Raw genomic sequence first — 15133 nt, forward strand, 5'->3', positions numbered from 1 at the left:
TATTGTAAGTTTTTAATCAGTATCCAGCCCTAGTGCATACCGTGTGATCTCCGATTTGTCTCTAGGCTTCATTTATGAGCTGTCAATAACTCAGTGCAGGCTGGAAGCTGTTGCTAGACGTGTTGACATCCGCTGCATTAATGTGGCACAGGTGCACTGTATATGTCACTGTATATGTCTGAAGAACACACAAAGATCAACATAGATTTATTGCAAAAATAAATAAACTGGAAAACAGATGCAAACAGCAGAGCCGCTGCAGATTCAGTTGTTACAGCTGGTTTGTATGTCTGTCTCCTCACTTTGACTGTTTCAGCTCTACTAGTGACATCTGTTGGAATCAACCAGTAACTTTATATTCAGAGGTGATGGATGTTAACTCCAAAGTTATTCATTATAAAGATCACAATTTGTTGATTTTACATGTATAAAGGTGGAAATGATTTAAAATCATGTCTTTGATTTTTGAAGTTTGTCTAACTGGCCACATTTGAGCAAAGTAGGAGTTAGAAATGTGCCAGTTTTAAATTCTTATCATGATACTAGACTGTTGCTGTGTACTTTAATATACTAAATATAAATCTGTGTTTTCAGTATATACTGTGTTGGCAAAGGTGGCAAAATCAAGCATGATTAACATCTGTGTGTGCTAAAATTGCCTGATTTTTGACACGTATGTTGATGGACACTGTTGTCTCACAATGCAATCCAGGTGGGATTATTACTCACAATCATTTTCATTTTTTGAGTAACCTACGTATCATTTCATTCATTCATTCATTTCCGTAACCACTTATCCTCTTGAGGGTCACGGGGGGCCTGGAGCCTATCCCAGCTGACATTGGGCGAGAGGCAGGGTACACCCTGGACAGGTTGCCAGACTATCACAGGGCTGACACATAGAGACAGACAATCATTCATGTTCACATTCACACCTACGGCCAATTTAGAGTCACCACTTAATTTATTTAATTGATAAAATGTCACAAAATAGTGACAATTCCTATTACAACTTCGTAGAGTCTAATGTGACTTCTTCATTTGCCTTATTTTGTCCGACCAACAGTCCATAGCCCAAGGTGCTCAGAGGAAAAATTTGGATATTCCCTGAGATTAAAGTGGTCAATTTATGCGAAAAATGTTTCAAATTTATGATAAAAAATTGAATATTCCCAGAGATAACAAAGTCAAAAATTCTGAGTTTTTTATCAGAACATAGCCTCCCATCCCTTGGCTCTGTGTTATCATTGTTTTTTATTTTTTGCCTCATCATACTTCTCAGTGGCGGCTGCTGGTCTTTCAAGGAGGGGAAGCTCATTTTCAGCCTACATCATAAAATGTGTCCGTTTATTTAATACGTAAATTCTACTCTCTGGGGCTGCTGCTGCGCGAGGCTAGTGTGACCGCCTGTGAGTGCTTTGGGACGATGGAGGGGCTCACAGCAGCACCCGCTGCTCGTTGGGGACAGTAACTGCAGAGCGACAGAAGTCAGAGTCTCCAAACACGAGTACAGTCTCCAGTAACACCAGAAAAAGAAGCTNCATCCAATCATCATGCAGATGCAGCCCAGCATCCAGGCCAGCTGAGGCCAGCCCACTGCCCCATAGACCCCCAGAGACGCTGAGCATCCAATGGGCGGGACAAAACCGAGCATTTATCCAATGACTGTCTAGTTTCGCTGCAGTGGAACAACCCACTCTATGCTTCCCCATTGAAGTCTTTGGACGCTGAGCTTCCACTGTTTAATGCACTGTGACGCTACAGGAATGAATGAGAAGAAAGTCGCGTCAGTGACCTGTGATAAGTAGCTGATTCTGAACAAAAGTTGAACGCGTTCTAGAGCATATTTAGTCGATGAAATGTAAACACAACAGTACATATTTGACCACTTATTTTTTGACATTTTAGGGGAAGCTGAGCTTCCCTTGCAGTCTTAGAGCAATCGCCACTGATACTTCTGTATACCTGCAGCAACTATGAAAGTAGCTTTCAAAAGAAGGTTGAGTGCAATGCTTGGTGATGGGTTTTCTTTTTAAACATACACTGGCTTTGCCAACAATAAGATGTCAGTGAGGCCGTATTGTTGGAAAGAAAACTCCCCAAACAAACAAATGGAGGTTAGACATGGATGAGACATGATCTTCACCTTTCCACAGTTTATTTCCTTTTAAAATAATTCATACAAATGCATACAGTCACAAACATATCTTTGTGAGGTTGTCAGTTTTGACCAAAAATAATGATATTTACTGTAGAATATAGAATATGTATACTGTATATTGCTACGCCTACTACTTTACCATAAAGGGGACCAAGGTAGGCAACAGTGGACTGTGTGTTACTACCAGGGATGGAATTTCAAGGAGCACCTCGACACTTTAAAAAGCTAGTCTGTTGTTTTTAACTCGTGGCACCCATCGGTTTGAGTGAGGAATGCTTACAGTTTATATCAGGAAGTATTAGCAAAGAGTTTCTCCCTCACCTAACGACATCAAGGGTTTCTGGCGAGGAAAGATTAGGAGTAAAATTCACACTATTACAGCATTTTGGAGATCTTGTCTGACAGTGATATTTAAATGTCAGCCTCAGTACCCTTCAGATTCTGAGAGCTCAGAAATACTCACCAGTGGCTAGTGAAATTTCCATCCCTGATTGCTACTCTTACTACCTCACCATGAAGAAGACCAGGTAGGCAACAGTGAACTGTTTTAACTACTCAGCTGCTGGTAGAAGGGGGATCCAAAAAGCACCGTCACGTAGCTGACCTGCTTACATCAACAACACGTGAATTGGAATCAGTTAGAAATATTCCAGAAAGAAGAGTTTCAGATATTTGAATGCTGATGTAACACCATTAGCATCTTGCTTACATGGTGGGAATGTAACCAGTAAAATTGTGAATTACTGGGCCAGTTTGCCAGCTTAGATTCAAAGTTTCTAAGCATTTTTTTAACATAGTGTTTAGTTGCGTATTTAGATGGCAGTCTTTGTAATGATGCCTTGTGGAGAGTACTTGCCACCACCCCTCCTCCCAGTGCTGCTTTTTTAGACACAGATACAACCAAGTCACATTGACACAGGCAGGCAGAACACCATATGTACACATAGACACAGAGGCCACAGAGGGCGGCTGAACGGTATACTCAGGAAGGACCCGGCATGAAATGTTAAAGGGATACTAGACCGAAGAAATCCGTATGTTCTGACATGCTATCATCAAACGTCTTTGTTGAAAGTTGATCAAACTGACAAGCCATTGAGATTTGGGAGCGGATCAAAAACATGAAGATGTGGTTTGACCTGACCTCAAGAACACAACTGTTCCTCATCAGTCAGTCACCATTAACTGTCCTTAACTGGATGTGACGTCTCTACAAGTGATGCAGTTTTATATATTGCTGGATTTGACAGATCCATAGCATGAAGCATCACACTGATTCACCAACGTTGTGCATCATTTGTAAACCTCTTTGTGGTGAACTCTTCATGCTCCATGACTTGGACAGTTAATGTGTGTCATAGTGGAAGTACTGGATCATTAGACATAAAGGAGACAACCTGTCTCTCAAACTGTGAGCTGCTACAAACTCTCAGTGCATTGCCTTCTCTACAACCTGCTTTGTCCTCTAAACTAATTAAACCAACCTACTATCAATCTACTCTGTAAATTCAAAATGGCGACCAGGGATGAAGTCGTCCCAGCCAAGCATACCATTACGCCACCACCCTACAGCCTTTCCTCCCGCAACCCCCTCGATTTGGGTCAAACATTTACACAAGTCCCAAGAGCAAAATCACATGCCCCTTAAACAGAAACAAACAAAAGCAAACATTAGATCGACTTTAGCTCTCGTTAAAGTTCTTCTTATCTAATGTAGCAGGACACGAAAAGGCAAGCAGGTAGAAAAACAAAAGCACTAAGTGGCATAAAAAGGAATTTTGTTTAAAACAAATTTAAAAAATAATATACCAACTGCGGAAACTTAATTTCCTGAGATGGTGTGCAAAAAGCTGCCTCTTTTTTTTGGGAAGGGTGGGGGGCTTGTTAATTTGGGGACACATGAAACAAAAACAGATATTGTATTCTCAAACCAGTTTGGCTACATGGAGAGATCACCTTGTTTAAGACTGGAATACAAATATCAGTATCTTCTTGCCGTAAGTCTAAAAACTGTACACAGACAGGTTACATTCATTTCATAACCTACTACTTTTGCTTGTACATCAAACTAAGGAAAGGACACAGAAAAAGAGAGAAAGACATGGAACCCGCCCCGCTAACTTTGGACACACTACAGTCTAAGACAGCAGAATTTGTTTCAGTATTTTTTTCTTCCCAAATCAGCAGATAGTTATTGTTTTTTTTTCTTCTTCTGGCTCTACTGTAGTTGTTACGTGAAGATCAACCTGTGGATCTTAACACTCTTTCTCAGGACTTGTGGTTGGAGCAGAGGACAACTGTCTTGCTCTTGATTAGAGCATCTGGCAGCTATCCACTCCTCTTCATCATCCCCTTTATCATCATCTTCTTCTTTGGAGTGTGAACTGGCTGCTGGGAACCAATTGGCCAGAGAGTTGTGAATCGATTGTTATTGGGACCTCAACCTGTCCATCTGACACTCTGTGAACCTCTCTGATAACAACTTGTCACTAGGGAACTTAGCGCTATGATCCCGGTTGCTGTGCCAACCTCCTCCTCCGGTCGCCAGACAACACAGGCAAGCGTGTGTGTGTGAGTGTGCGTGGCTACAGTTGGTCATTCGGATGCTGCTCTCTGTCGCCCTCTGGTGGCTTGACTGTATTTTGTCCAGGGGACGGGGCATGAGGAGGGTGTGTGACAGCAGGCGGGAGGGTATGCGTAATGGGCACGGCGCTGGGCACGATGCCTTCGACGGGGGGCGGGAGGCCACCAGCTGGCAAGCTCACCACTCCTGGAGGATATCTGGAGAGGAGACAGAGAGAGAACAGCAAAACTGAGTCATCGGAGTACAGCTGAAACTACAATTACAAATATGTGACCTTGTTTTGACCTCCTTTGAGGTGTAGACCCCCGTTAAAATTAGACTAACCAATTAATTTTTTGACATTTCTAACTAAACAAAGCTACATTTACAGAATAATTTGGTAAATTAAAGCAGCAGAGGCTAATAAATTCTGACTTTTAATCCCAAATATAGGTCAAACTTCATGAATACTCCATTCTACACTTTCCATATTGCAGCACAATAGAGTCTTTTCTTTAAGACTGGTACTACTGAAAAATGTCCATGTATTGAACACTTTAAGCTCCCTGTTTGCATGACAGGGTTTTTATTAGAAAAATTGCAGTGTCCAAGCCAATATAGAGAGGTACTTTTCCATAAAATTCTGTACAGTGCCCTGTTGTACTTTGTTTAATAGTGATGGAAAGAGATGCATGGTAGGAAAGATGTGATTGGATTTGGGCAGCGTCACTTCATTCCCAGCATCAACAAGTTTAGGACTGCAGATAATTATTCTTTCCACTGTTGATTAATCTAATGATTAGTTTCTCAATCAATCAATTAAATGTTTGAATAAATAAATCTCTTAAAGTCCCAGAGCTCAAGGTGACATCATCAGATTGACAGTTTGCCATCATGTAAGACATATGAAACAGTGGAGAAAGTATAATCAGCTTGAAAAGAAATGACAAATTATCAGTTATCACAGTAGAGTGCTGCAGGAATGAGTCTTAAATCATGGAAATGAGTCAGCATTTTTGCACTTCCAGTTCCCTTGTTTCAAACTCAAAGGCTTCTTTTAATGCTTTGGTTTTTGGTTAGATGTTTGAAATAAGGTCTGTGGTTAACACAAGCTTTAAGACAGTGGTTCCCAACTGGTCCAGCCACAGGGTCCAGATTTCTCTTTAGTCATTAGTTCAAGGTCCACACAGGTTAATATAGTCAGTGTCCTGCTTGCATTTGGCCATATTGTTGAGCTAGTTTGCTGTCTCTGTCAAGTATCTGTCTGTTAGTCACTCACTCTACAGCAGGAAACAGCACTTCACAGTAAAAGCTTTGTGCCAGAAATTCACTGTACTTTAAAATAAAGTGTGATTTTTACAAAATTGACACGTTTGCGAGTCACTTGCGATCCATTCAGAATGGACCTGCAACACACCAGTTGGGAACGACTGCTTTGTTTTGTAATACAACATAAAATGCGCCAGTAAATACCCCACTCCTAAATTTTGAAGGTTTTTCTTAAAAAGGCAGTTGCTAAGAAGAGTCTAAATGACGCTGAACATGACTTTCATGTGTTATGTGACCATGGTGTAGTTTGTGTATAGCCTTACTTCTGGTGACTGCATTTATGCTTCAAAAAGTGTTAATTTGTGAAGATTATCATGCTTAATAAAATGTCTAAGCATCATGAACTTTTGTTTCCACAGAATTTAATTTCTGCAATAATCCAAAACCCAATGTAAAAATCCCTTTGGCTTTTTGCTGAGGGAACCAGGGTGACACTAACTTCTGCATCGGCCTAAAAAAAAACACGTCCTCCCTGCTGCACTTTATAGCTGCAGAATAACCATTAAATCGACTAATTGTTTCAGCTGTACTGACATTTAAATACAGCTTCAGTGGTTACAACAAACAAATGATCAACAGTGAGTCAAGCTTGATATTTCCAATAAGGATCCATCAAATAAAATGCCTTGAACAGCCCTCATAATGGCCCTACAACTCAGCTGTGGCCTGACTGACTGACATCAATGTGTAGCAGCTCTGTTGATCTCTGTAGTTGGTTGTTTCTGATGACACTAATCTGATGAATAAATTATAACCTGGCTGGGATCAGAAACTCTGACTGATGCGCCCTCTTATGCTGTGTGGGTATGATGGCAGTAACACAGCAGTAACATGCTCTGTATATCAGTAATGAACAATCTGCTGTTGTTAGTGCATTTCTAACCATCACATTCTGCATTTGCAGTACACTGTATCAATCAATCACTTTACCGGGTTTGGGGGGAAATAATCAAACTTCACTGACCACAACAGGTTTCTTTATCCTGATGATTATTACCTATAAGCCCCGTTAAGCTCGGGGTGGACGGTGGCTGGGTCAACTCCTGCCCAGTGGTTGTTCTGTGAGAGGAACTCCTTATTCACACAGTTCTTCAGACTGTCTGGGATACGACCTGAAAATCAGAGAAACAAAAGAGAGAGAATGTGAGAAACATGAAGTGTTAAAACAGAATTCAAATGAATAGTCTATTGTTCTACGATTCACACTGGGGATCTTGTTAGTGTTACTGCGCTACATTTCAAAGCAGGTGTGATTTCATTAACCCAGTTTCTACAGAGACACAAATAAGACAAGAACAAGACAAGATTAAACAGGCCAGTGGTAAAAGACTCGGCCACTGGGGGAACCACAAGAGGAGAACATGGGGGAAGAAGTGAGACAAAAAAGAGGATGAAAAGAAGGAAAGAGGCGGAGTGTGACAGGCGTTTAAATGTCTCTGTGGTGAAAGAAGAGAGAGGATAGTTAATGCGTGTGTTTGTGTGTGTTACCTGTGATAGCCCTTCGAATCTCCCTGGCTGCCTCCTCTCTCATCTCCAGTGATGCCTGTTCACTGTACCAGGCAGCGTGCGGGGTGCAGATCAGATTGGGAGCGTCCTTCAGCGGGCCCTGACTGAAACTGACACAAACATGGTGCAGTCAGTCACAGCTGCAACACATGGTTTTATTTAGGGTCAACTAATGTCTGTTGTTTTTTCAAGTAAGTTTTTAATTGCTTAGTCTTCAAAATGTAAGAAAAAAACCCTGAAAAAATGCACAGTTTTTCAGATGTAAATGTCTTTAGATTGATTTGTGTAGTCGACAGTCCCAAACCCAGAAATGTTCAATTAACTATGAAACAAAAAATCCTTCCTCATTCATCTCATCCTTATCCTCATCCTGTCTCTATGTGTCAGTCCTGTGATAGTCTGGTGACCTGTCCTGGGTGTACCCTGCCTCTCACCCAATGTCAGCTGGGATAGGCTCCAGCCCCCTTTGACCCCTAACAGGATAAGTGGTTACGGAAAATGAATGACTGAATGAACAGCAATGCCTGTTGGCATTCTCTGCCACCATCACCTAATTTTACCATCGCACTCTCGTCCATTAAATGATATCCAGTTTGACGTGTACCCTCTGCCTGATTCCATATGAATGCAGAATAATTCATATTTGCTTAAGCTGCTAAAGAATACAGTGACGATGGGTTCCTGGTCAGGAATCTGGTAAATTTCTCTATCTGAAATTAGAAAAATAATTGTATACACTAATATATTAGTGGGAAAAAAACACTTTATTTTGTATTTCCTAAAACTGGAATTAAATTCTATGTATTGTATGTAATATAACATGTAGTCAGTGGTACGGTATGCTCTGCTTCGGCTGATAGATATACAGACAGATAGATAACAGATAACACAATTAATCTGAAAATAAAATAATAAATGAGTGAGTGCGTTACCTGAAAGGCTCTGTCTCGTGAACATCCAGAGCAGCTCCACGTATCCTCCCCTCCTTCAGGGCCTGAGCCAGGGCCTTCTCGTCCACCAGACCCCCCCTGGCTGTGTTCACCAGGAACGCCCCCTGACGCATCTTTAACACACATGAAAACACATTCAGTCTGTCTTTCATCTGATAGGATAAAGCTGATTAAAATTTTATATGAATATGAGGTGGTTTAAGGACATTAAACGTGAATGGTTTGTCAGTTTGATCAACATGATTATTAATATATAAATTGTTAGTCCCATTAGTTAATTGTTTTGAAATATGCAAACAGATTTACACATTAAAGCCTAGAAAGCTCTTTTTCTATAAATCTTGTTTTCTGCTCTCAGTGCAGAAATTCCCTGTGAAAATGAATCATATTAATAAATATGTGATTTTTTTTTTATTGATCTACACAGAGATGTTTTCTTTTCCCTGCCTCCTTCAGCAAGGTCAGAACCACTTTAAAGTATAGCCTGTGTCTTGAGTTGAAAAGTCCCTGGGCTGAGCCCTGGAGATGAAGGACAAACAGATATATTTTCCGAGTGTGTTTGTCGTCATATGCAGAGCACACAGCTGAGAACCTCGTTCATCTGTGTGCAGGAGGCAGCGGGCCTCCCTGGATATCCACGGCTTTAATATTTATGGCCACGGGTTGTAGTAGTTGTGGGGATAAATAAATCATTCAACTGTGTGCGTGTATCTGCTCATTCATAAGTGTGAGTATGTGTGTGTGTTGCCGTCCCTCCACCTGTTTGATGGTGAAGTCGTTGATCAGGTGGTGGTTGTGTTCATTGAGGCTGCAGTGCAGAGAGACGCAGTCGGAGTGGAACAGCAGGTCCTGAGGAGAGATACAGAAACATATAGATTAATCCTGTATTTACACTTCAGCTGATCACTGCAGGAGCTTCTCAGTAATCATATTATTATACAGCAGATTCACTGAAATGAAAACTGTGCTCTTGTCGACTGATTGAGTTTTCATATATTCCATATTTAAAATCTATTCTGCATTTTTGTCGCTCACTAACCAGTTTGACTGTCTATCTTTATAACAGAAGTGTTGAAGTATATTTTTCATTTTTTTGATTACTGACATCATCACATTTTCTGTGCATGTACACAAGAGGGCGTCACTCCTTCTCCACATACACAAGACACAGCAGCATGAGGGTAAAAACACATTTGTCATGGTGGATGGTAGAGAAAGCAGTGTTAGACTGCAAAGAGAAAAGGAGACAATGGATTTTATTTATCCAGTAAAAAGAAGATTTAGTCTGAATTTGACTGATTCCATGCTCAGTTTACATTGGCTAAAATCCTAATCGGACTCTGGTGGACCCTACTTCTATGGCAGATAGATACTGCTGTCATGGTGGAGATTCTTTGCTGATACTTGCATGTTGGCATCCGAGTCAGGAGGGGCCTGATGTATGAATGATTTTAGCTGGGAAAGCTGCGGGTGATGACGAGGAGGAGACTGAATATAAGATGAGAGACTGATAACATTGGGCCTCATTCACAAACAGTGCGTACGCATAAATCTGTGCTTAAACTGTGCGTACGATTGTTTAACGCACAAATCCGGGATTCATCAATATTTTCTTACCCGAATTTGTTCTTACTCTGCGAACAAATTTAGAACTGCCTCAGACCATGCGTACGCACAAATGAGGAAGGTCGAACTGACTTAGAAAATGCAAACACATGCCTTTTAAGTACATGCAGAGCCTATAAAACCACATTAATTAAAAAGAGATTTAATTAACATTTTTTAAAATAATTAATTTACTAATATATTGGCCAAATGTATTAAATAACCATGAAATTGATACACTTTCACCCTCATCATTGTGACAATTAAAATATTCAACGATAACAACAGTCCTAGTTTACAAAGGCATATATAAGAATGTACATTTCGAAATGTAGGCCTAACAGTTGTGGCTTTCATTTAATTGTTTTGGCCTATAATGATCACCCACTCCCAACAGTTTCTTGTGCCATGAAATTATGCATTTGTGGCCAAAGGCAATTGGTTAATTGGTAGCATGTTAAAGGGCATGCAGGGTATATAAACGATTCTGATTCACTTGTGCAAGTGTTAAGATGGCATATCTAGCCTTGCTAGAGGATATTGCAGCCCGTGCCACAATAGCAGACTGGGCTGGGATTTCACAACCCTCCCTGAGCTGTGTCATCCCACGGGTATTAAATGGCATCCTAAGGCTATTGCCTGAATATATCAAATTCCCATATTGATTAACATAATCAGACTGATGTGAAGAGAGGGTTCCATGGTATAGCTGGAATGCCAAATACAATTGGCGCAATAGACAGTACCCATGTGCGCATCAAAGCTCCATCGATTGACTCAATGCAATACATTAACAGAAAAAACTATCACTCCATCAACGTGCAGATGATCTGTAATGCCGACTGCCATATCCTTAACGCTGTGGCCCGCTGGCCAGGAGGCACGCATGACTCATTTATTTTGCAAAACAATACAGTGGGAATGCGTTTGGAGGCAGGGGCTGTGAGAAGTGGATGGCTTGTTGGTGCATTTTTTGTTCTGGTCTTTTATTTCAATTGTTTTTAGTTAGTATTTTCAGTAAGTCTCTATTCCGTTAATGCTAAAATGTTATATTGTTTGGGTGACCGGGGATATGGCCTTAAAACATGGCTGATGACACCATAGGCAAACCCTGAAACCCCTCAGAGGTGCGCTATAATAACATACATGCCCACACACGCGCCGTAATAGAGCGCACTTTTGGCGAGCTTAAGGGCCGTTGGATGTGTTTGGATACAGCCGGTGGCAAACTACTTTAGCTATACGCCTGAGAAGGTGTGCAAGATCATCCTGGCATGCTGTGTCCTCCACAATCTTGCAATGACCCATGGCATTCCTGTAAGACCCGGCGCCATCGCTTCTAGCAAACTGTGAAATTTACTACTTCTCTCCTCGCGTAACCGCTTCCTTCATTCATGAATCAACTCTAGGCAAGCGGTTTCCTTATATGGAGAAATGGGGGCGTGGTAGTATGCTAATCACAAATTGCGAGCACGCGCCTGTCAACTTAGAATGATTCTGATTCACACACATACGCAAGGTGGTGAGAACAAAATTGTCCGGTGCGCAGGTGTCATGAATCCCACGGTGATTTTGCGTACGCACTTACTATGTGTGCAAAGTAAGAACATTTCCACGCACATATTAGTGAATGAGGCCCAATGTTTTTAGGTTGTTTGCCAATTTTACTGATGGTGTTGTTATTGTGACAGGCTGCACAGTGTCCTGCAAAATGACAGTGAAAGGTGCTTTTATGAAATTAATTAAAGTTATTTATGAGAGATCTCTTTATGTACATATGAGCCATCATGTCCCTGTTAAAATGGCTGTTTCATTTCATTGTTGTGAAGCACTTTGTAAAGTTAGTTTTAACATCTCAGATTCAGACGCTCTGCCGGACCGTTGTGGTGAAGAGGGAGCTGAGCCAGAAGGCGAAGCTTTCGATTTACCCATCCATCTATATCCCAACCCTCACCTATGGTCACAAGCTCTGGGTAGTGACCGAAAGAATGAGGTCGTGGAAACAAGTGGCAGAAATGAGTTTCCTCTGTTGGGTGGCAGGGCTACAGATAGGGTAAGGAGCTCGGACATCTGGAGGGAGCTCGGAGTAGAGCTGCTGCTCCTTCGCGTTGAAAGGGGTCAGTTGAGGTGGTTCGGGCATCTGATCAAGATGCCTCCTGGGCGCCTCCCATTAGAGGTGTTCCAGGCATGTCCCACTGGTAGGAGGCCCCAGGGCAGACCCAGAACACGCCGCAGGAATTACATATCTCATCTGGCCTGGGAACACCTCGGTATCCCCCAGGAGGAGCTGGAAAGCGTTGCTGGGGAGAGGAACGTCTGGAATACTTTGTTCAGCCTGCTGCCGACGCGACCCGGCTTTGGATCAGCAGTTGAAATTGGATGGATGTTTACAGGTCTACATGTGATGATTTAATGCTAGAGATGCTACAAATAGCCACAGCTGTGCATAATGACAGCTGCTCTGGCAGCGCTGGAGAATCTCGCAGATGCGACAGTTGGTGACATTGCACTTTCTGTACTGTGTCTTCATTGAAGAGCAGTCTAATGAATGTGGAGCGGGCAGAAGTGTCAATATGCAAGCGGATGTGTTTTAGGCGTTTCATCTATTTATAGCCACATGTGGGAGTGGAAATGAGGCTTGTGCAGGTGCGCCTAGTTCCACAGTGATTTGAGATGTTTAAAACAGAACCAGGCATATGCACGGCTTTATAAATCTGTCAAAAAAAACAAAAAATAGCTTTCAGTTCTTTTATGGTGCCACCACTATCTTTTTAGTTTACAAGAATAAAATGCACAAGCACTGGACGCCGTTGGAGGGCTGCTGTTTTCTCCCAAAATATCCCAACTCATATCTGTGTGTGTGTGTGTGTGTGTGTGTGTGTGTGTGTGTGTGTGTGTGTGGTGCTACCTGTAGTGTGGTGACCCTTTGTAGTCCCAGGGATCTTTCTACACCGTCAGCCAAATAAGGGTCATAGAAGATCACATTAAAGCCGAAGGCCTTGGCTCGCAGAGCTACAGCCTGGCCCACCCGACCTAGAAACACATGAACACACACACACACACACACACACACACAGAGGAACACACATTAATACACACACAGGGGCATTTAGACAAATTTTATACACCTGAATACACATTCAAATGGGACTTAAAAAAACTAAATTTCGGTGGTGTCTAATTTTCCCTTTTTGACGTTTGCCTTGCACAAATTACATAATTCACCGGCTGCTCACGTCTGCTTATTATTACTGAAAAAGCCTCCAGACTTACAGGGAAGAGATTTGCATTCTGCTCCTGGTTAATCCGCTTATATTTTATTGGCATTAACTCCATAGGAAGCCAATTTAGCTGAGCTAAGGACAAAAATGAAAATAGAAAGGAGAGAAAAATCCTTTGATTAAAAACTTCAGTCTGACCACCCTCTATCAGACAAAATGAGCAGAATCACCGTTATTAACCGTGCAACAGCAGTGTCGGTCGGTCAGTCCACCACCTTAGTCCACACTGAAATTCCTGAACTATTAAATAGATTTCTTTGAAATATGGCACAGACATTTATGTTCCCCAAAAGATGAATCCTAATGACTTAAGTGATCCCCTGTCTTTTACTCTAACGCCACAAACTGGTTCATTTGGTGAAATATCTCAAGAAAACTGAAATTTGGTACAGACATTCATGTGTTTCAGGTAGAATTTAATATCTGCAGTGATCCCTTGATCCTACCTCGATCACTAAAGTCCCTTGTGGCCCTACCAGAAGGTCAAGTTTCTATTTTTACCTTTTTTTAATGACCAAAAATCTGTCAAACTAAAGACTTTTCCATCAGCCTCAGATATGTGCTCAGTTTAATGCTAATCCGTGGTTAAAGAAGTATTCAGCACTTTTACTGCAGTAAAGTACCAATACAACAATGTGAAAATTCTCTGTACAAGTAAAAGTCATACAGTCAAAATCCCACTTAAGTAAAAGTACATTAGTCATAGCTGTAAGATGTACTTAAAGTATCAAAAGTTAAAGTTCTCAGTGATTCCCAGCCTAAGAGTCTGAGTTTGGTCACTTTAATAATGCATTGTATTTTATAAGCTTGTCATATGTTTTAAATGACGGTACGGGGTGCAGTGGTTAGCATTGTCGCCCCATAGCAAGCGAGTTTGAACCCAGGTTGGGGGGAACCCTTCTGTGCAGAGTCTGCATGTTCCCCCTGGATGGTTGTGTGGTTGTGGGTTTTCTCCAGGTACTCCAGCTTCCTCCCACAGTCCAAAGACATGCAGGTTAATTGGTGACTCTAAATTGTCTGTAGGTGTGAATTAGGCTTGGGCGATTGGACGAATATATCGCCAATCGCCCATCGGCTGAGTCCATCACGGTTGGTTTCATTTTTGGCGATTTTTTTTGGGCGATTTTTGTCATTTTATTTTCCTAAATTAATGGTCTGTCTCCACAGAATTAAACTCGGTACATATAGTCCATAATAACTATGTAGAGCACAATTCAAGTGTGTGCGTATTGGAACTGGCAGCTTCACACTGATTTCTGACAAGTCTTTCACAAAACACGTCAGTGATGGCGGAGCTGAAAGTTATGGCCGGGGTCCACCGGCAACGGGAGCGGCGCGACATGTCTGCAACGCGAGTCCCGTAGCAGCTCGTCCCCCCGTCAATCAATTACAGCGGCTGCAACGACAACGGGAGCGGCGCGACAACTCTCTATTTTAGGAGGCTCTTCTATTTTTGTCGCGCTACGGTCCCCTACGCGACCCTCCAGCAGATAAAAACTACATGAAATAGTGTGCTAAGCGAGCACAATGTGTTTTTAAATGAATAAACCATTATCAGAGGTGATATGTGATGATTTTCATTTTCATTCATTTACCCATGTTTATCCGTGACATTGTGTAAATGTCCGTGGCGGACATTTGAAAGCGAGTAGATGACAAACAGTACAGTAAACTTGTAGATTACTCAAATATATGTAATAACTTAGGTCGGAAATGCTGTAACTATCATGGCAGCCTA

The 15133-nt window shown here is 41.7% G+C and overlaps 1 protein-coding gene across 2 annotated transcripts in view; it reads right to left on the bottom strand.

Annotated features, from left to right (window-relative positions):
- Positions 1-2141: 2141 nt before the first annotated feature.
- Positions 2142-15133, bottom strand: part of LOC126388716 (C-terminal-binding protein 1) — a 38672-nt gene continuing 25680 nt past the window's right edge. The window contains exons 6-11 of one of the 2 annotated variants that reach the window (XM_050041971.1): positions 13023-13147; positions 9269-9358; positions 8492-8622; positions 7542-7669; positions 7051-7165; positions 2142-4942 (exon numbers count right to left, since the gene is read on the bottom strand). In XM_050041971.1, the coding sequence (XP_049897928.1) occupies positions 4747-4942; positions 7051-7165; positions 7542-7669; positions 8492-8622; positions 9269-9358; positions 13023-13147 (785 nt within the window). In that variant the 3' untranslated portion in view covers positions 2142-4746. Of the gene's footprint in view, positions 4943-7017; positions 7166-7541; positions 7670-8491; positions 8623-9268; positions 9359-13022; positions 13148-15133 lie in introns of both variants that reach the window. The other variant, XM_050041972.1, reaches the window with a different exon arrangement.

This window comes from Epinephelus moara, chromosome 4, assembly GCF_006386435.1.
Source record: "Epinephelus moara isolate mb chromosome 4, YSFRI_EMoa_1.0, whole genome shotgun sequence".
NCBI classification, from domain to species: Eukaryota; Metazoa; Chordata; class Actinopteri; order Perciformes; family Serranidae; genus Epinephelus; species Epinephelus moara.